Source organism: Durio zibethinus, chromosome 5 (genome assembly GCF_047325235.1).
Source record: "Durio zibethinus cultivar Kanyao isolate XHJ-2024 chromosome 5, ASM4732523v1, whole genome shotgun sequence".
NCBI classification, from domain to species: domain Eukaryota; kingdom Viridiplantae; phylum Streptophyta; class Magnoliopsida; order Malvales; family Malvaceae; genus Durio; species Durio zibethinus.
This window is the reverse complement of record NC_143166.1, coordinates 3,315,405-3,337,541: the sequence shown is the minus strand read 5'-3', so window position 1 is coordinate 3,337,541 and position 22,137 is coordinate 3,315,405. Positions and strand designations below refer to the sequence as shown.

Below are 22,137 nucleotides of genomic sequence, written 5' to 3'. Positions count from 1 at the left end.
CTTATTATCAAAAATATTATTAACTTATTTAGTATTTTTTATAATAATAATTTCCCAACATCTAGACGAAACTATTATTTTTGAAATATGATTTAATTACCTCCAACATCTAAGCAAAAAAAAAAATTATATTATGATTATTTAAGCATTTTTAATATTTTTAATTATTATCCTATATTGTTCTCATTTTATTATTATTAAAAAATAATTAGATATTTATCCTAATAAATTTAAACATTTTATCATGCATAAATATAAAAACTTAAAATAACAAAAATAATAATATATATAACAAAAAATTAAAAAAAAAAAAATTTTTTTTACTTGAACCGAATCGATCAACGATCTAGTCAACATTGGTCTAGATCGGTCTGACCAATTTGACGGTTTAATCAGCGGTTCAGGTGATCTAGCGGTTTGAACCAGTTCGACTGGTTCACTGACGGTTCATCTGAACTGGCTGGAGGTTGGCTGAGGCAAGTCGACGGGTCTATTTATGCGAATCTTAGGTCAAATTCGATCCATGGACAGATCCTCTTATGTTTGAAACGACGTCGTTTTGGTCCTATGCTCAGAACGACGTCGTTTTGCTTCTATGTTTTTTATAAAAGTCAACCTTTTTTTTTCAATTCATTCTTTTTTGTTTCAGAGAAAAAAAGGTAAGAGAGCTCTGGGGAAGAGTTTCGAGCTCTCACCGTCCGACCGTCGGAACGTTGCGTCGGTCGCTGCTTGGTTCACCGTCGGTGGTTGTCACCAGTGGTCGTCGGTGGCCGAAAACTTTAAAACTGACTAGGAGGTTTCGTTCAACCTCCTAAGCACATATCTGTTGCCTCTTTCACTAAAAATAGCCTCGATTCACGTAGATCTGATTTTAAAGTTTTTGGTATTCTTTTCTTTCTCCTTTTTTTTTAAAAAACTAGTTGATACCCTTTTTTTTTTGTGCAGGTGACTCGGCGTTGGGTTCCTCCCTGCGGGGAGGACTATGTTTTATTTTATTTTTTGTATTTTCGTAAATCTGTTTGTTTTTCTGTATGGGTATTTGAGGGGGTTGTTTGCATTTTTTTTCGTCTAAGAGGTTTTTGATAGGAGTGGAATGCACGTATTTCTGGTGTTCTCGAGTGAAGGGATGTCCGAGAGTTCCAGATGAGGGAGATCGAGTGTTTTATAAGGTTATAAATGATGGTAACGTGTGCTGATAGAGCCATAGGGTCTTAGTGAAGGGACTGGACGAAGGGGGTGGTATGATGGCTAGGCCGACTTGGTAGGGCGTAGGTGGCCAGCAGTGCCGTGTACGGTACCCGCTGGCACCAGCTCTTTCCTTTTGTTTCTTCTTCTGTTTTGACTTTTTTTTTTGTCTTTCTTTCTTTTTTTATATTTATTTTAATTTATTAAGTTTTTTTAATTAATTTTTTTAATTATAATTAAACCAATATTATTATTATATTATTATTTAAAAAAATTATTATTATTAAAAAAAATATAGACCCGGACAAAATCTGGTGTCTACAATTACATTTGTAGTCTTAAATTTGTAGAAAATTTTTTTTTATGGCAATTAGGATTAAATAGATAATTTTTAAATTTTAAAATGAATATAATAAGTAATAAATATAATATTAAAATTTTTTCATTTATTTAAAATATAAATTTGATAATTAGAGTTCAAATGAATGTAATCATTTTGATAATCTTATTATTTAAAGATTTAAGATTAAAATTTTTTGAATTTTCAAAATCTTATATAAAATTACTTGAATTTTAATATCTTACATAAATTTTTTAAAAAGATAATTTTTTAAATAAAAAAATTTTAAATCAAGATAAAAAAAATTGTTAAAAGATTTGGATAAACTTAATGTTTGTAATTTTTAAATATGTTTGAAAGATTTTGATAATTAAATAATTTTTTTAATAAGGTTATTTGATAAACAACTAAAATTATTTATTAAAAAAATAAAATCCATATTTCATATTTTTAATTTTAAAAAATATATATCTAAATTAATTTGATTTTCAATTATAATTTGAACTATTTTGATATTTGAATAAATTTAAAATTATCTAATTTGTAATTAAAAAAACTATCTTATTTGTTTTTTAACTATCCTATGTATCATTTAAGAAAACTATCCATATAGACGCTTATGTGACAAAGTTATTTATTTATGTGGTAATATATATATATATATATATATATATATATATTACCACATAAATAAATAACTTTGCATTAGATTAAACTTTTAAAGATCTTACACTATGTTTGGATAAATATTAATAAAGAGAAAGAAAAGAAAGGAAAGGAAAATAAAGTTTTTTAAACGAAAAGAAAGGATACATGTACCTCTTGTTTAGATAATTAAAATTAATAAATGAAATGAAAGAAAATGAATTCTAACAATCATTGTTTGAATAAAAAGTGAAAAAGAAAGGAAATGATTCATTATAATAATTTTTTTCAATTATAATCTTTTCATTGCTTGTGATTTTATAAAGCACTTTTGGATCATAGTATGTTTGATATCTTATCTAGCCTCACAATTGCTATTATATTAGTGATTTTTAATCAAGTGAAATAAAAAGATATTTTATAAATATGCATTGATAGATTTGTTGGCCATTATCAAAATTTTAGCACATTATCATTTTAACATCTCATAAACCTAAAAAAATATGTTTATTCATATTCAATCATTCATCAAGATCAAATCACCAAAAAATTATAAAAAAATTTTTATATTGGAAGAGATATGTGAAACTTACTTGAAAAAAAAAAATAACTTTGAAAAAATTACAAGAAGATTGTGATGTGATTAGATTTTCTTTTACTAGACTTTTGGTATTAATAAAAAGTTTGATATAATAATCTTTTTACAAAAATAAAATTTTTTTAGCTTTCCTTTCCTCAGCTTTTGCCTTAAATTGAGGTATTAAAAAAGTGAAGACTATAGGAGAAACTAATGGTTATTGAGTTTTCACCTCTTTTTTTTTAAATTAAAAATTTATCCAAACAAAAAATTTGTTTTTATGTTTCCATTACTTTCTTTTATTTTTCTTTCTTTTCTCCTCAATCCAAACATACTGTTAAAGAGAAAATGAAGGACGAAATAAAAATTAAAATAAAAAAGAAAAATAAGAATATTTTATTTTATTTTATGTTAGTTTACATATATCAATTACGCAATGTAATAAATTTTCATCTATTTTATTACTGTCATATAAAATTTTGTCTTAATTAAAAAATATTAATGATATTAACTTTTTCATCTAAATGAATATTTAATTAAATGCAAATAAATATTTGACGAGTTGATTGATAGCAATAAAAAAAAAAGGTTTGATATTTTTTAATTATAGTTAAGAAGGTTTTTATACCTTTTAGCAAAAAAAATTACAAAAATTGATATTTGAATTTAAAATATGTTAAATAATCATATGAATCAATTAAATTACACTTTAAATTTCAAATCATATATGTGATAATTACTGAATCGGATACACGAGTGTATTATATATCTTATTAAACATCTTCAATTTTACCAATTTTTTTTCTCATTGCTTCACTCCCACCATTACAACTTTGTTGGCTACATTCTTACATTCTTACTCTAATCATTTTTCTTATACGCATCCATGTACTTCCATAAAATAAACAATAAAAAAATTGAACAAAATAATAAGCAAACCAGAAAGTTTAAAAAGTACAAAAGTTAAGGACTTGATAAACAAGGTTATCCTAAATTCCTAATCCTTGACGAAGTGACTTGAGGAATGGTTAGCAGGACAGAAAACGAGTTTTCGAAGGAAAGAGTGGTTTACCAAAGATTACCCACAGTATAAGCTGGTTTGTTGTGAATGAAACTTATCTAGAAAGGTTGAAGGTTCTGGGCGGGAATTTTTTTTTTTTTTTAAATTGATCATATAAAAATATTTTAAAAATTAAAATTTATAAATTAATTGAATTTAATGAGACAAACAATAGTATCTTTTTTAAAATATTAGATATTTAATTTATGTAATTAAAATTTCAATTTATGACCTATTATTTCTTGACATTTGTGGGAAAAATACTTAAAAAATATCATTTAGATAAAAAAAATCTTTAAGTTTATCCGGATTTTTTAATTTTTTAATTTAAATTTTTATTTTAATAGTTATTTAATTATTTATTTTTAAGAAAAAAATTTTATAAATTTCAATTAAATAACTTCATTTAAATTTGATTTAAAAAATTTTATCCAACTATAAAAGAAGGATTTGTTATTCAAAATCAAAGCAGTCAATTCCCCATTTGCTTGATTGACCAAAACTATACCCCGATTGATTGGACACGAGTTGAAATCCTATTGGTTTTGAGGCTGTCTGAAATTCTCCACATTATCCTCATGCTTCGCGTAAGTCATATGCAACCGATCACCATATCCCTTATAGTAAGAAATTTTTCAAGAAAGACCTTAGGAATAAATTTTAATTTAATAAAAATTACAGATAATAACTTAAATTATAATTAAAACATAGATGTTAAAATTTATATCTCTCGCATTAGATAAGACCAAGATTAATTAAATTTTTGAAAACGTGATAATGGTGCCAAATTCCTCGATTCACTTTCATCAAATTTTCAGATATTGAGAGAGGACCACGTGGAAGGGTGTCTGGAAAGTTTTGGCTTGTCAGAATTAATTTCAAATGGAATGTGGACCCAAAAATAAATAAAGACCAACAACTTTTGTTTTTATAAGGTAAGTAGAAAATGAAAATCAAGGCCATAAGATTGTCGTTAACCTGAAAAATAAAACTCGTGAATAAATTTGATAATTGGTATATTTATATCATATAAAATATTAATAATTTATATATTTATATAAAAATTATATATCACAATTTATATCATACGAAAATATAAAATATAAAATTTATTTTATTAAATTTATTTATAATTTTTATTAAAATTTTAAATTATATTATTTTTATATTATTTTTATTTCGTATCATCGTATCGTATTTAAAATTATCAGATTTATTCTTGAATAAACAATAATGAAACTTGAGCTTTTAACGTTGGTAACACGAGAAAAAAATGTGCTTTGGTTACATTTGTTAGACCAAAGAATTGTGACATTAGCCTTATCACTATGAATTTTATTGATACAATGAATTGATGTTTTTACCATTATTTTTGTTGCTAGTTTTAATGAAAAGAATATTTATTTAAAAATAATTGTGTAATCATGACAAACTCAAATCAACAATGAATAAGTGAAATTTTTTATATTAATTATTATTTTGGATTCAATAGAGAAGAATTTAAACAATCTTGTATGATTATTTAAATTAGATTTTCCTTCCAAGGATGATATTTACTAATTCATTTTATCCTTTTGGCCATCCTCAAAATTGCAACAATGAAAAGGAAATTAAAAGCACAAAAGTATTTAGCTTAATCAATGATAAGTTTACATATATATTTTTTTTTAAAATCAAATTTGAATATTTCTTATTTAAAATAAAAAGAAATAAAATTCTTTCTCTAAATTGAAGAAATTGCTATTAAAAAAAAAAATTCTAGTCCGCAAATGAGGTAAAAACATGGTAAAATTTCAAAACATAAATCATCAAATATCCTTGCCTTTTCTAAGTTGGCCAATAGGTTCATGAATGTTGTACAGAATATTTTGCAAATAATTTTCCACATGATTCCCATGAAAGTGCAAAGGAGGTCATTGTAGCATTCACCAAAGTTTGCATGCATACAAAATTTTTATATAAAATATAGAACCAGTCAAATAAGTAATTCCTCTTTACAAATGTGAAGAAGCAGTTGAGCAGCCCAGCCAACTATCCTATCTAGCACTTCAACTATTCTTTGAAAGAAAAAAAAAATCCAATATAACTTAAATAGCAAGTCAACGACTGTTGATAGAATATTAACTTTTTAATTTTAATGATCAAAATTTAAATTCTGATAGCTTTCAAATTTTGACAACTTTAAGTACCAAAAAATAAAGGGCAGTCTTGGTAAATAAAAGTATGCTTTCAAAACAGAAACTCTTTTAAATGAATACAAGTGGTGAAAGTTACATACCCTTTGCCCACCAGCGTCCTTTTCCACACTATTCATGAAGAAATCTCGTCTTTTTCATTATTCATGCCATATATAAACACCCCAGGAAGCCTCCAAAAAAAAGTATACAAGGCCTTAGGCTTGAAGAAATTGCAATTTGCAGTCTGAAAAAGAGGGTGTGAGTTTAGCTTTAGAACTGTAGAATATGGAGCAAAAGAAGATCAGCAGCTGCTACGAAAACAACAACAACAACAACGCAGATATAAGAGATGAGGATGGATATAAAGGTGTTCCAATTCATAGCCAAGTTATAAAGATAAAGCAAGAGTTTGAGAAGATCAAGCAACCATCACTGCAGCAGCCAGATATGAGAAGGGTGCTCCGGGAGATCACCAGGCAACGGTCCCGGTCCCCTCTGGGATTAGCTGAAAGACCCATATCAGTTGGGAATTCATAGAAACTCGTGGCAGTATGGCACATGATATGTAAAAGAGAAGAAAGAGAAAAGGTTACTCTCATGGCGGCAGGCTTTTAGTATTAGAAACAATTTTCTTTTATCTTGTTTCTGGTTTCTCTCCTGCCAGTTTCTGAATCTTTGTTCTATCTGTTGCAGATATCCTTCTATGGAGAAAATCTTTCTCTTTCTTTGCTTTTTCTTCCCTATTCATAATAAATTTTCCCCTGTTAATAACTAATAGAACACCTTGTATGGATTAAACCTCCCTCTGTTTCCTTCCCCAGTTTCTCAGAAAATTAAATTCTCCGACCATAAACATCTTTTAAGTTTTTTTTTTTTTTTTTTGAGCTTTTTAAGCATATATTGCCTGCAAAAGATATAAGGATAACAGGGATAACACCATAACTATCATATAATGATATAAAATGCAAAAAGGATGCACCAAATATCACCACCGGATAAAAGCAGTCAAAATTTTCCATAAACGTAAAAAGTTCAATAACTGAAACCAGCAGGAAATTATATAACAAATATAAAACCAGCAAAAGTGTCAGAGAACGAATAAACAGCAGTTGAATGACTCTATACCATAAGAAATTAGCCTTAAGCATTGGCGGTCCCTTTGATACCAGAAGCTTCACCTTCTTTGTAAGATCTCTCATGACATCTATAATCATGGATTTCTTCTGTATCCGGAACTGTATCACCAACTCAGTTGAAACAGACAGACCTTGTTTCAATAGAGATTCATCCTCAATTATTTTCGTGGGGAAGTGTCCTAGTGCAATCACTCAAAGTGCAATAATGTTGTGAAAAGCAGCTATTTCATTGGCAACTTCAAGGGGAGCTTCAGCTGATAAGGACTTTAGGACGTTTAAATCATACCTCTGCACCAATTCCACGTCATTTGACAGTAGAACTCTTAAAGCAGCCAATAATCGTCCCACTAACAATTTAGGACCTCCTATGATTACCTGTTAGGAATAAAGAACAGGGTCAATATATATTAGAATTGACCAAAACCATTAAAACTAACACTAAAATTTAGAAGTCAGCTGAGTTTGGTACAACTTAGGACTCATGAAACTGGAAGGGCGAGTTGAAAATGTAACATCAGGGAATTAAGCTGCCATGAACAAGGGCAGTTTTCTTGATCTTTCTGCAATATTAAAGATTAATCATTCTTCAAGCCACGCACTACAGAAGGTTTTTACTACTTCAATACTTTACCAGGGCAGTCTTACTCCAATTTTTTTTAAATTGAAGCAAAGAGAGGAAAGGTTCACCCATGTCAACAATGTGAAACAGACAAATCAAAATGTAACCAGGTGGTCAGATTTGAACTTTGAGAATTCTTAGTAAAGGCATGTAATAATTAAATATGAGAAGTATTTGTTACAAAGCATAAACTGTTTAGCATTATCAAGCATCATGTTAAGTACTGTTCAGTTTGTTGAAAACAATCCAAAAGTCAATAACAATTTAAAACAACATAAAGGGAAGAAATGACCTTGAAATTTGGAGTTTCTCCATCAAACATAAGCTAAGAAAGAATTTGTTGCTGCCATGGAGCTGGTGAGCAGCAATTGGGTGAAGAAACACCAGCAGCCATACTTGCAGCAATCATAAGAGCCCCAAAATTTGAGCTCAATATAGTCATACGGGTTTGATGGTATAACAAATCCATAATCCAATAGGAAAAAAATCATTGTTTAGATAGCCATAATTAAGAACAGGATCATTTTATTTGATCTCCCTTTCAGCTACAACCTGATATGAGAAAGTGTGATGTATGAGAAAAACTATGGGCTATTTCAGATTTTCATCAAATTAAAACTGGTTGAAATTAAGACAATAAAAATTATTTAAAAGAACTTGCCTTTATTAGCATCTTTGGATTCCCAGCATCTTGTTCTTGCAGAATTCAGGCATTTGGATTGAAGCTAGGGTTGCACATATCACTCAGTGGAAGCATCATTGGGATTTCACTGTGGGTTCCATCTGGAAGTGTTTTCCCATACAAATGAAATGCCGGATGAGACTGCTGACATTACCCATCCAAGGGAGGATGCATCAACATCTTGGCCACCAAAAGAATGTTCTCTTGGTTTCAAATTTTTAAGAGCATTTTTTACTTCTTGCCCAAACTCCAGAAGAAAATGGCACCTTTTATTCACCTGGTTGGGGGCAGAAAATCACAATTAACTTCAAAGCTAGCTGCAGAAATCAATGAAATTTGCAAACAAAAACAAGGGAATGTATACCCAAAAATGGGCCAAAGGAATGTGAACACTGAGCATTCACCGTGTTTTCAAATCTCAATTTCAACACAGTGCATAATTTAATCTGTCAAACCATTAATGTAGCAAAGATACTGGCTTACATCTTTTTTTTTTTTTTTTTTTGGGGGGGGGGGGGGGAGGGTGGTTGGTCATACTAGCTTCCATAAGATTGGGTCAATGAAGTTTCATTCACACAAGGAAAATAAGATATTTCCTTTCTGGTAACTTAAATGATGAAATATATCCTGGTAAAGCAGAGAAGCATATTGCAAGTTCTTTATATCCTCTCCAGCAAAGAAGATGGGTACATTGTAAGTTAAAGGGAGACGGCTGATGTATGGCCACCAGAAGGATCCAACCTTTGCTCTTTCTTGCAGAAGCTTCACTTCACAGCCAACTTCGCTGCCCGTAGTTCTTATGTCAAATCCCTTTTAGAGTTCAATTTTAAAACTCTAAAAAGCCCAATTTACAAAACTTGGTAGTTATCAACCTATATGAATTAAAAAAAAAAAAAATTCATGATACCACTCCCTGAAACCATAGTAGCGTCTGGAGATATCAGCACCTGATACCAATCTCTGATGCAAGTGAGTAAGCTAATAATTTAACTTTGTAAACAAGCAGAAAGGAATGTTCACTAAACAGGTGAAGGACGGAGGAACCAGTAATGGATACATCAAACTCTATTCTTTTCATTTGTAATTGGACTTTGACCCTCAAATTCTCCGAAGATATTGCAATGTGAACCGCCTTAAAACCTAGTATATTTTCATAGGCTCCTGAAACACTAGATCAGTTCTAGTTGATACACAACTCCCTAAAAAATGTATTACATGAGCTATAATCTTAAACACAATGTCTAGAAACAGACTCAGTTGTAAATTGTATTATCTTTTTGTTTCCTGGTTTTGCATTAAATGTCTTAACAATGTTTAAATTATTAAGAGGGCATGAATAAAACAACCTTGACATTGAATTATTATTATAAAGTCAAAAGCTAAGGAAAAAAAAAACAAACATACCAGGAACTTCGTTAGACAAGTGGAGCAAAGACAGAGGCATACGCATCTTCTTTGTCTGATTGAAACTTCAAGGACGCGTGATCAGGGAGGACAATAAGATCAGAGCCTTTGGGGATTTCTCCAGAGGCTACAAGGCCTAGCCCGTAGGTAGTGTCCTGGGTCATCTTCAGTGCCTCTTGCACGAACCCACCTTCCTCCTTGACCCACTTCAGGAGGTCGGGTGGGTGAGGGACCAGCCACGCTGGATATGAGGAAGCGGCGACGCATCTTAGTGGGTGGATGTAGCCAAGTGGGTGAGAGAGAGGATAAGCATCCTAGAAGCAGCCATGCTTCAAGTGGCAGGCTGCCCACTGCCCAGGGTGCTGGTGCTATCTGATTGTAAATTTTTATTTTTTTTATATTAAATTAACAAAAATAATATAATTTGGTTACCAAATTGCAGATTAACTTCGTAATTTGAATTATGTTTACAATAAATTTTTTTTTTTATTTTTTCCCTAAAGGAAAGAGAAGTCCCTTTCAATGGCCTGTAAATTATTGAAAGATGAAACTGATCATTTTGTGACACAAACGCATTGACTATTCATTGTTATCCTGTAGTTGAATTTATTTTAAGAATTAGTAACACCAAGAGTGAACAAATAATATGGATCAATCCATCCTCAGAAAGTTTGCTTTTTTTTATCTTTAACACATGTAAAGTTATACCAAATCTCATCCTGAATTAAAAAAAATATACGGATAGCTTACAGTAAAAGGATGCAAGTGCAACTTATAAAATCTAAGAAAACAATTTTTTGTTGTGAATTGTTTTTTAATAAATTTTCATTGTATAGTGTGCTAGAAATTTATAAAAAAAATTTCTTATTTTTGTAATTATCAAAATCTCAAGTTAAATCCAATTGACCATCTTTAAAAGAAACATTTAATAAATTTTGGATTCAAATCTCATCACACAATTTCTTTTTATATTCCCAATTAGTTATTGATGGATTTTTCATATGCTTTTTCAAAGCAACAAAACTGTTAAAATTGACTCAAATGATAATTCAATGCAGCCTTTAATGTTATCTAATAAGAGATAACAAATATCAATATCTATATATATGCTATGTATGATAGTTGAAGCAACATATCTTAATTTGAACTATTGAATAGTTTAATTACAAATAGTATTCAAAATATTGTATGGTTCATAATCAAAAAACAAAGCTATTAATTATTTATCTTCAGCTGCTTGACCTAATAATCAAACCAATCTTAAAAAAGACATTAAGGTCGGAGCTCAAATCCCATCTTTCCCCCCTCCCCTTAGGACTCTGCCCCTTGAATGAAAAAAAAAAAAGCTATTAATTATTTGACCCTACCATATCCAATTCTTCATGTTCTAGACATCCAAAAGCAACTTTGACCTTCAATTCATTAAATATTAGAGACCCAAACACCAAAAGAAACAAAAACAATATTCTATAACCCATTGAAGCAAATAAATTCAGAATGAAAAATAAATATATAGAATTAGTAAAATAAAACTTCAATTTCATAGGAAGTAAAATTCAAAAGGATCCAAAAATATACACAATTTTGCATAGAACCAACGAGAAAATAGAAAGAAAAAAGTCGATCCTAAACAGAGAAAGCAGAGAGAAAAACAAGAGAGTTACCCTCCAAACAAAGAGAAAAATCATCATTCAGTTTTGGCAGTAACACCTCTCTGAGATTCCATGGAATCATACCTGGCCCCAGCCATCATCATAACCTTAAACTCTTCAAAATCAATCATTCCATTTCCATCCTTGTCTATTCCACTTATCATCTTCCTACATTCAGCGATGGAACATTCGTCTCCAAGGCTTTTCAGAACCTCATGGAGTTCCTCGGCAGAAATCGAACCATTCCCGTCTATATCATAGACCGAGAAAGCGTCCTTCAGGTTCTCCAAAACCTCGTCCGAGTCGACTCCTTTGGTGTTCAGCTCGACAAATTCATTGAAATTTAAGAACCCATCACCGTCAGCATCGAATTCTTTGATCATCTTTTGGAGTTCTTCTTCGGAGGGCCGTCGGCCAACGGAACCCATGATGGAACCGAGTTCAGATGATGAGATCTTACCGTCTCCATTAACGTCAAACTTTTTGAAGACTTCTTCGAGTTCTTTGAGTTGGGTTTGGCTAAAATTTCTCGATGGGGTTCGCATTGGAGATTGAAGGAACGATGACCCAATGGGAGGGTCAGCTGGAGAAGCTGTTGAAATTGGGGAATGCTGCTTCTTCTTTCGATTGAAAATCGACCCAAATCCCATTAGATTGTTATCTCTTTGTTTCAGAGATTGGGAAAGGGAAAAACAAGGAGAAAAATACAAAAGCAATGAGAGATTAAGAAAGAAAAAAATGGTTTAAAAAAAGAGAAAAAAAAGGGCTGTTGGTTACATATTGAAGAAAGTGGGGATTCCTAATCCCAATGGAATTGGAGTTGGAAAGAAAAAAAAAATGGATTTTTGATTTTGTAATTGATTTTTTCGTTTTGAATTTTTGGATGCAAAATGGGGAGGATTGATCGGTTTATTATAGAGGGAGTTTAGGCGTGATTGCATCATAAAATTTGTGGAGAAAAAAGAATTTGGAAGCACGTCTTTTCAACATCCGACTGTTGGGTTGGGTTGTTGAATTTTTTTTTTTTAGTTATTAATTTTACTTTCCTGCTTAGCATGCTATATTTAGATTATAAAAAGATTCAAACGTGATGATAGCCCTAGACTTTGGAATTTTTAATGCTACCAAGTAATTGGGAGATTTAAGATTTTTTTTTTTCTTGATGGAATAGATTTGAGAACCATAAAATGAAACAAGAGGAGATTAAAAAATCAAAAGTGAACTAATAAAATAAGCATGCTTTTTTATATTGAAAATAATCACAAGATTTTAAAAGTAATATCATCTTGACGATAAATCTAAAATTTAAATCAATTAATTTATACAATTATTTTTATGAAATTACATTTAAAATATTTTATATTCAAATTTTAACACATTTAGGTTTTTTATATATTTTCTAATTATGATTTCTTTTGTTTAAAAAATTATCTTATTATGAATTTGTTTTTTAAGAGATGATAAATTTTAATTTTTCACTATTACAAACTATTAACAATGATATAAAAGAGGAAGTTGTTTACGAGTACTAATTGATATTGTTACGGTAATATTTATTAAAATATATATTAGTATATTATCTCTGCTTGATTTTGATAAAAATAATACATTAAATAAAAATATATAAACAAAAATACAGTAACACAAATTTAACAAAACCTTTTTATTCTTTCTATCAACTCCCAAGCAAAGCTTTGGCAAGATTCATGTGAAATTCACTAAATACCATAATACACCCCGATCATCTGATAAAATTAACATTATTTTTATTGAAAAAACTATCTAAAAGATTTTGGCTAATTTATCTTTTTTTTAATAAAAGTTCATACACAAAAAAAAAAATCATAATTAAATATTATATCAATATAAAAAAATTGTTAAACTAAATCAAACATACCTCTAAACCAAAGTCTTATTGAAATTTATTCTAACATAATCATTAACATGACTTAATAGTAGATGTTTGTTTATTCAAAAAATCAAATTCAAACCTTTCATCACTCGACGAAATAAAAATGACTTACGATAAGGGTCTTCTCCACTACTTTTCTATCAAAATTTTATAACATAAATTATATAATAACGGTTATTATCTCATAATGGAAACCTAAATGACCAAAAATAGAATAAAAAATTAAAACTCGGGCAAGTGTGAAAGGACTCTATTGATATTTCCTTAACCACCATGCATCTGTCATGAAACATGCAAGATAGATTATCAAAATACACAATTGAGAAAAACCCAATTATTCTATACACACTTTAATCGCCCAACTTGAAGGTAGCAGTATGGTGTTGACTAGGGTTTTTAATGGATTTCATCAACTTTCAATAAAAGGTAAGCATCCATTTCTAATGTTGCATATATCCACTATATTTTCTAAATTCATTTTCTGCCTCTAATCCATGTGGTTTTTCAATAAAAAAATAACAGAACCACATGGGCGTATCCTGTTTACAAAGGAAAAAGAATAGCCCCAAGTTTATATTCAAAACCCAATTTTCACCCATCCCAACCTCCATGAGTTTGAGATAAGCAAACTATTATGATATACAATTTTTACAAACTATACGATATCTCACCTGTGGCTCAATCATCTTGAGATCATAGTACAATTGACCTTGAACTATCAATAGGCACCAGTAACAACTATTAATTTTGCAATTGTCCTGGGCCTCTCCCAGACGATCTTGAACGAGGCCTGTTTATGTAAGATTCCAACAACCGGGGTTCAGCTTTTGGCCCCTCCTGCGTACATAAAGAGAAATATGACAACTTGATTCTGATATAGTAGAAAATCATAAAAGACTTTGTGAAGGCAGGAAAGATGTATAAAGGTAAAACATTATAAGGACAGCCAACAGGTTCCTTTTTCTGCTAATAGCCCATCATGAAGCATAATTAGAGAGTTTGAAGTAAATTCTTGTTACAGGAGAGGTTTTGTTTTCAACTTTTCCCTAACATACAATGAAATGTTCTAATTTGCAGTTATTCCACACTTTTAACATAATTCAGAATAGACTGCCATATGTCTAACACAACCATCAAAATAATGATGCAAGACGATGAAAATGAGACTTGCTCAAAAAGCAGCTCACATACCTTGAAAAATGAAGTGGAACTGTTTCGTGATTGTGCTTGTGATTTTGCAAGCAAACGGTGTTGTTGCTGCATTTGCTCAAACTGTTGCAGCCTTGAAGCAAAGTTAATTCCATTGGGTACATTCCCATTATCTTGGTTTACGTCACCATCCTCAGTGATTTGGGATCCACTGTGATGTAAAATTTGGGAGTATGGGTTGCCTGATGATGCTCGTTTGAGTTGATCACCATTGAAGGAGTATGATGGCACGGTTTTTAAACGAGTTTGCAGTATCTTGAATGCAGCACTTTGCTACAGTTAGATCAAAAGGTCAGTATAAATTAACAATGAAAAACTAGTGCTCAATATGTGTGTATATGTGTGTTGGTTTGTGATGGGCATGAATACACACGAGATGTCCCCTCAAAACCAATTATCCATCCCATACCCGACACTGAAGTAAAAGGAAATGTTTGACCCGTTTTCATGAAGTCAAGTTCACACCAAAATTATATTTTTCCTTTTTGTTGGTTTGGAGGAGTGATGCCTAAAAAAGAAAGTAAACAGACATACCTGTGGAAGCAGCATTAAAAGACCATACAATGCTTTCAGCAGCCATATATATCTTCCAGGTTCAAGAAGCTGGAAATAAAAAAAAGAAAAGGATCAGCTACATAACAGATCTTCTAAATTCAAATGACAAAAAGGAAAATAGAAATAAACCTATTACTTACAAAGAAAATTGCAATTACAATGACAACTAATGAATTCACTAAAGCTAATATATCTTGGCTCAGTAAAATCACCAGCAAGCTGCAAGTGCATGAAGATATGCAACTATCTGATAAGGACAATTGTTTATCATATAAAAGTTTGATGACCAGTCACTAAAATGCTGGACGCATAACCTTTTCGGTAAGGAAGGCTTCATAATGCCTGTCATTATCAAAACATCCATTGAGCTCAAGCAAAATTTTAGACGTTACCATATGAGTATGCATCTATATTATGGCAAAAAAAAAAAAAAGCAAGTTATACCATAGTTTAGTTTAATAAGTGAAATACAAAAGTGCATAACAGCGGGAGACAAAGGAGAGAGACAGAGAGAGAGAGAGAGAGAGAGACAGAGACAGAGACAGAGATAGATTGTATGTAAACAAATAATCATGAATAAAATACTGCCTAAGACTTGCTGAAACATGAGCAAATATCAGTAAGTAAAAAAAACTAAATAAAGAAAATATGTGATGTTACAATTCTCTACAAATCAAGTATACCAAGGCTATTAAAAGGACAAGATTGTAAGGCAAGTAGTTACTATATATTTAAGCACCTGCAATCTCAGATAAGCAAAGATTGGAGTTTCAAGCAAGTGAATCAATTTATCAAGCTGGACCAAGAATTTGACGTTAATATCTTCCTCGACCAGGGACTGAATCACAGCACTTGCATGCTGGTACATCTATCAAGCAAATGAATACTAGATTAACAACCATTAAAATAGAGGGTGCAACCCTGCACCTCTTACCTCAACCCATCACACACAAAAAATAGAGACAAGCTAACCATTTAAAGGAGTTATGGTTTATTACCTGAGCTAATAAACAAAGACTTATAATTGCCATGGGCGAATGGCACCATGAAGCATACAAAGAAACAAATAAATCTTTTCCAGCAGCATTAACCAGTGACTGTTTCAAAAGTTCCCGAAGATCGGATAGCTCAGAAGAAGTGAGTAGAATTAAATTCAAAGCCTGAAACGCAAGAGAAAACTTAATATCAGGGTGCTTAATGGAAATAACATTCTACTTAAAAAAAAGATTCGAAAAAAACACTTTCAACTTTAATAACAACGTGATGGCTATCACATATTTAAAGTTCTGGAGTTGCTTCATTTTATAACTTTAACTGAGGAGCATTATTGCTCTTAAATACATGACAGAACCTGAACCATAATGCAGGCAAAATCTAGGTCTGCTTCTCCCTCTAGTATGGTGGATAGCTCACGGTAGACCCTTTCAGCATCCAAGAGAACACAAAGTCTACGGATTATCAAAGCACCACGCCTAAGAAAACAGGAGAAAACAGGAAAATTATTTGCAAAGGAAACATATGAGACACAAGTACATAATTATAATAACCATAGCTAGTTGACCATGTAGCCTACATGAGTGCTCAACTCAACAAAACAATTTATAATAATAATAATAAAAAGAAACAGGGGCTTGAGCAGCCTAGAATCACCTCTCCAGAAGAGAATGATCAACCCGGAAATTATGCACCAGAAAAACAAGAAGCTGGCGGAACTGTAGAGGATCTTGGGCTATGCATGCATGAATGTCAAGAACGAGCAGCACCACCTGGTGGCAAAATCCAAATTGCAAGATAAATTAGTGTATACAAACAAAAGCACCTTTAAGGAACACCAAACAGGCATATATATTACCTAACAGACAAAATATATAAATAGTTGGACTCAAAAATCATAAATCAAAAATTCACAGTTTTAAATTTCAGTTTTATGTTAAATAACAGGTATTTGAGAGGAAGAGCAGAGGCTAAACTAGATACATCCAACATAATAACATCCATGTATATTTAATACATGGAAAAAGTACGGACTAGTAACGACTGAGATGTTCCCAATACATTCCCAGGAAGAAAAAGTTAGCATTGTTCCATTATCATCTATTCAGCCTATAAAAGGACAATTATTGGAGATAAAGAGAGCGGTAACCAGGACCAATTATTGTAATAAAAGCACAGCTAGAAATAAAACAAATGAAACTCAATAATGGATGTTAAAAACAGAATGATTAGCTGTAACTTGCACCAAATTTTGGAATAATGTCAGAGGGATTAAGAGAATAGTTTTTCTAACAAAATTAAGAAAACAACCAAAAGGAAGGCAACAAAGCAAACTAATTGATTCCAAAGCAGAAGACATCACACTCACAGTGAAAAATAGGAATTTTAGACTTCTTCATACGTACTATATTTTACAATCCCCTCCCCCCCCCCTTTTTTTTTCAGTCCGATATTTTGGCAACACAATAGGCATATAGCAAACCCATCCTTATAATCCTCAATTCCTTCCAAAAGAAAAAGAAGAAAGAAAGAAAGAAAGAAAGGGGAGGAGGAAAAACTCTTGCAAAGGCAAGCCTCTTTCTAGGTTCATGGGAAGATGAATATAAGGATATTAACAGCTGAGTTAGCTAGAAATTTCAATAACAGTTCCATCCAAGAAACCAAATAATAAATATAGGGCATATCCCATTGAAATTATAGCAGAACACGAATAAACAAATAAAATGAAATAAGCCTTTAATGGAACAATTAAATATGAAACACATAAGCAGCAGCAGAAATCTACCTCGTCAGAAGAGTCAGATAGAGCTTTCAAAAGGGTGTCAAATATGTCATTTAGCAAACACAAGACCTGTTTCAGGTGAAAAATTAACCATCATCCATATTGGAGCAATACTGGCATCATAAACTGCAAATAAATATAACATGCACATTACAAATTTTACATTATGTTACACACTTAATTATCATGCCCTTGCACAGACAATGTCATCTTTTTGATACATGAAAAGATTTCACATATGCAGCATCAGATGTACTTCCACCAAAAGTGCAGGTCAATTAGGACTTTTATTGAGATGCAGAAACTATATCCATGTACCAGAAAAAGAAGTCAAGAAGGTTTCTTTTGGCTAATATCAAGTCTACTTGCATTTTAATTCAGAATACAAAGGCTCATGGAAATTTAGATCAAGATCTTTTGTACTTTGCATCTACCTGTATTTAACAACCATCATCTTTAGTGAAATTAATGAGAAATATTACTAGGACTAAACACATCTTCAAGCACCAATGCATATAAAAGAGACAATGGTAGAAAGGAACACACACATGAAGAGAGACACCGTATGAGCTATAATGCTAAAAGATTTGAGATTTATCACAAGAAGCTTTTAAATGCTTCAACAATAATAAAATCTTGGACCAAGTAAGATGATGATAGTAAAAAACAAAAAATATGAGAAAACATGCACACTACCAGACGTACATGAAATTAAAAAATAACTGCCTCCTCACCTCAGAATGATATCTGTTTAAAAGGGTTGATATCCAGTGCAATGCTTCAATTCTGGTGGCCTCCCACTCACTATCCAGTTGCCTAATCAGTCAAAAAATATGGTAATTACTACAAAATCATTGTAAAGTTAAATTATTCAGTAGCAAAACAAGACACCATTTTAAGCACTTTTCTATAGCTCTTCCAAATAAAGAAGCACTATATACAGCCATATAAGCACAAACTGCTAGTAACATTTCAAACCTAACATTTTTCTCAGGAAACAGAAACTACACCTCCTCGCAATGGAGAGAATGGCTCCCACATTGAAAGCATCTGCTGGATCAGCCTTGATTGCACAAAGCTCCTCACTGATTTCACGAGCAACCTAATATAAAAATATGAACACAAAGGAAAGAACTCCACATGAGTTTCTAAAAGACATTGTAGATCATTACTTAAGATACATTAAGAAGACTATAGGAGAAATAAATTTACCACTCTAATTTTCTCTTCTTTGTCAGATATGCAGGGGAGAATGGCTCCCAGTATGTCAGCATAGTAAGGAACAAGCTGATCTCCACCAAGTTTTACAAACTCATTTATCTGTATAATGAGAAAATCAAATTAGATTCTGTCTATGATAAGAAAGTACCAGATGGAATAATTAGTCTCAGAATAGCAAGAAAAATAAAGAATATCATAGAATGGACATTTGGACAAATATATTGACAAGGGGAAGAATCCATTATCAAGATTCTTTTCCTCTTTTCTGCTTTAAAAATCTTCCCATTTCTATAGCAACATAAAGTCCAACTCTACTTACCCAAGTGATAGCTGTTAACCTAGTGAATTCATCAGGAGAAGCGGCCCTTTGCACCAGTATTTTAGCCATGCGACCATAATCTACAGACTTCAAGAGTAGCACTGCTCGAGTCAGAAAATTACAAATGAACAAAAGATTTTCATTTTATGAGAAATACTTTGGTATATGATACATAATCAAGCCATAACTTTTTTTAATGAAAAGTTGAGGTATCAATCATGTTATCCCCATAAAGATGTGAAAAAAAAACAATCTTGGCATGAGAAACTTTAAGACATGTAGCCATGGAGCCAATTCAACAGTCAAAGAACAAAATATTAGTAGAAGTCTTACCGGGGAGTTCTTAATCTCTTGGAGAAACTCTGAAAGTGCTGAATCAGCTTGTTGCCGTATTTCATGACTAGAATCACTTAACATATTAAACAAACCTGAAAGTTATCAAGAGCTAATTAATTAAAATAACTTCTCATAAAGAAGTAGCATGCTAGTTTAAAAGACCATAACTTTATTACCATCAAGAAAATCAGGAAGGAAACCCAGCATGTCAATATCTGGAACACTATCTAGTACAGTTATCCATCCAACCAAAAACTGACGAACATAGGGATTCAGGAGATTCATGCGCTCTCTCAACAATGGTATAAATTCTTCAATGCTAAAGAGTGAAGACAAAGAAACCATATAAATAACTATATAAAGATCGTTCCCAGAAAATTCGAATGAGACCTCTAAATACAACAAGATTCATAAAGTGAAATTGGAAGGGAATAAAGCACACCTGAACTGGTCACTTTCAGTAACAATGTCCTGTTTCACATGGTAAAACGGAAGAGCAATAAATTCCCATATATCACATAATTACCAAGATGCCAACATTCAGATGAGGGAGAAATTATTAACCTTCACAAGCCTATCTAAAAGGTGAGCAGCACTCTGTACGTTGGCATCAGCATCAAACGATAGCTTGCATAATGCATCAAATATCTGATTAAAGAATATGATAAATTCTCCTCGGACAACCTGTACAGCAGAAGACATCATATCATGTCCACTATTAGTCAAGAAAACAAGAAATGATAAATATATATAAGCAAACTAATCTCCTTCCACCTTTGCAATGTTATATAGAGCTTCACAAGCATAATAACGAACTCTGCTATCTTGGTCAGAAAAAGAATTAAGCACTGGCGGCACAATTTGCTGGCAGATTGCATCAAAAGAAGGGGAGAGAAAAGAAGTTAACAAAATGAACAACTAACTGGAAAAACAAAAAAAAAACTGACACGAATAACCAATAAAGCACACCAAATGGATTCCTACTGCAGTTGTTTTCTTATTAACAAACAAACAAGATACCCACATCAATAACCTTAAAATATCACAATCATAGAGCAAAGTTCTTTAAAACTTGAAACGTAATTATTGGTTCTCAAATAAGAATGCCACGGTAAACATCATTCTACACATGTTTCAAATAAAATTTAAACATGTTAACAGACGGCTATATAAAGGCAAACTAATCCTTACCTCAAGATGCTGGGCGGCTTCAGAAGTCAACCCAACAGTGGCAGCAGCTAAACCTATCAATCCTCCCTACATAAACACAACAAAAACTTTTACTAAGCCAAAATTTAAATTAAATAGATACAAAATCTCATCAAAACTTTCAAAATTCTGAAAATTATCCATCATCCACCAACCTTACGGTGATTGGCTTGTGGCGAGTAGGTAAATTCAGTGGTCAACAAATTGATCACAGCCGTTATCTTCTCGTGATCTCCCGACGACGCCAGCTGTTTCACAATTCCTTCAACCTACATATAATTATTATAATTATGATAAAAAAAAATTAATCAATTCAACCCTTAAAAAAAAAAAAAAAACCTAGAAAATAAATTCCACGGAAATTCAAAAAGAAAAGGAAAAAGAACCTCTAGGGCCGCATTCTTCCGCTTCTCGTACAGCTTGTCGGAGAGATTGCGTAAAACGGAGGCGGGAATCACGGAGAGCGCGTCGGCCATAACAGATTTTTTTTAAAAGAACAAACAAAAAAAATTCCTTCGATTAAATCAAATTCGAACCTGAACTTAGCTTTTTTATTTTCGGTTTCCCCTCTTTTGATATTTTTAGGGTTTGCTGTTTGTCTTTTGGGATCGAGAATTGAAAATTGAGGGAAATCAGATCTGGTGAAATTGAGTAGAGACGAATCGGGTTGTTTGTTTCTATAAGAAGAAGATCGGATTTTCTATTTTCTTTCTTTCTTCCGTACTTCTTTTGAATATGTGAAATTGTTTTAAAAATTTTTTAACTCTCGGAGCAAATTTGAGGTTTTGGACAGTGTCGTTTTTTGTTTGTGTTAAACGTTTGGAGGATACGAGTAAGAGCTTTGGAAGTGACGGGTTAAAGTGAAATGACCAAATTACTCTTCCAGTCTTTGGTAAGTATTAGTTCAGACTTTAGAGCAAGCCAAGATCGTTGGAGGGTCTTGTCTTAAGGGTATAATTAGAATTTCAAGGCGTTAGAATAAATTGAAGTTTTTTACGTTGATTATAAATGCACCCGTTTTTTCTCTTTATATATTTTATTTTTAATTATCTTTAAACAAAATCATTTAGTTATCTTTAATTATTTTTAATTATAAATGCATCCGTTTTTTCTCTTGATATAT

At 31.5% G+C, this 22,137-nt stretch overlaps 3 protein-coding genes and 1 pseudogene across 8 annotated transcripts; 1 reads left to right on the top strand and 3 right to left on the bottom strand.

Moving 5' to 3' along the window:
• Positions 1-5,747: 5,747 nt before the first annotated feature.
• Positions 5,748-10,811, bottom strand: LOC111282076 (uncharacterized; annotated as a pseudogene). Its single transcript, XR_016342097.1, has 6 exons — positions 9,843-10,811; positions 9,054-9,231; positions 8,401-8,703; positions 8,032-8,291; positions 7,110-7,495; positions 5,748-6,228 (listed from the first exon to the last, which is right to left on the bottom strand). The product of XR_016342097.1 is annotated as an uncharacterized LOC111282076 (transcript).
• LOC111282075 (uncharacterized) lies at positions 6,222-6,837 on the top strand. The gene is made up of 2 exons (XM_022869999.2): positions 6,222-6,572; positions 6,678-6,837. Exon 1 carries the CDS (start codon positions 6,270-6,272, stop codon positions 6,519-6,521), a length of 252 nt encoding a protein of 83 aa, XP_022725734.2. The 5' UTR covers positions 6,222-6,269; the 3' UTR covers positions 6,522-6,572; positions 6,678-6,837.
• Positions 10,812-10,952: 141 nt separating the features above from the next.
• On the bottom strand, positions 10,953-12,713 carry LOC111282074 (putative calcium-binding protein CML25). Its single transcript, XM_022869998.2, has 2 exons — positions 11,490-12,713; positions 10,953-11,150 (listed from the first exon to the last, which is right to left on the bottom strand). Exon 1 carries the CDS (start codon positions 12,125-12,127, stop codon positions 11,513-11,515), a length of 615 nt encoding a protein of 204 aa, XP_022725733.2. The 5' UTR covers positions 12,128-12,713; the 3' UTR covers positions 10,953-11,150; positions 11,490-11,512.
• Positions 12,714-13,826: 1,113 nt separating this feature from the next.
• LOC111281870 (protein VAC14 homolog) lies at positions 13,827-21,989 on the bottom strand. Of its 5 annotated transcripts, none has more exons than XM_022869629.2 (20): positions 21,401-21,881; positions 21,170-21,283; positions 20,997-21,062; positions 20,580-20,669; positions 20,370-20,489; positions 20,248-20,276; positions 19,982-20,124; positions 19,803-19,897; positions 19,470-19,556; positions 19,142-19,249; positions 18,940-19,031; positions 18,664-18,745; positions 17,933-17,998; positions 16,804-16,919; positions 16,505-16,625; positions 16,152-16,313; positions 15,893-16,021; positions 15,133-15,201; positions 14,581-14,871; positions 13,827-14,226 (listed from the first exon to the last, which is right to left on the bottom strand). In XM_022869629.2, exons 1-20 carry the CDS (start codon positions 21,488-21,490, stop codon positions 14,131-14,133), a joined length of 2,166 nt encoding a protein of 721 aa, XP_022725364.2. In that variant the 5' UTR covers positions 21,491-21,881; the 3' UTR covers positions 13,827-14,130. The 5 variants fall into 5 exon arrangements, with proteins under 5 accessions (XP_022725364.2, XP_089616741.1, XP_022725365.2 ...); XM_089760615.1 differs by having other exon boundaries at positions 18,913-19,031; positions 21,401-21,824; XM_022869630.2 differs by lacking the exon at positions 20,580-20,669 and having other exon boundaries at positions 21,401-21,989.
• Between the last annotated feature and the right edge of the window lie 148 nt (positions 21,990-22,137).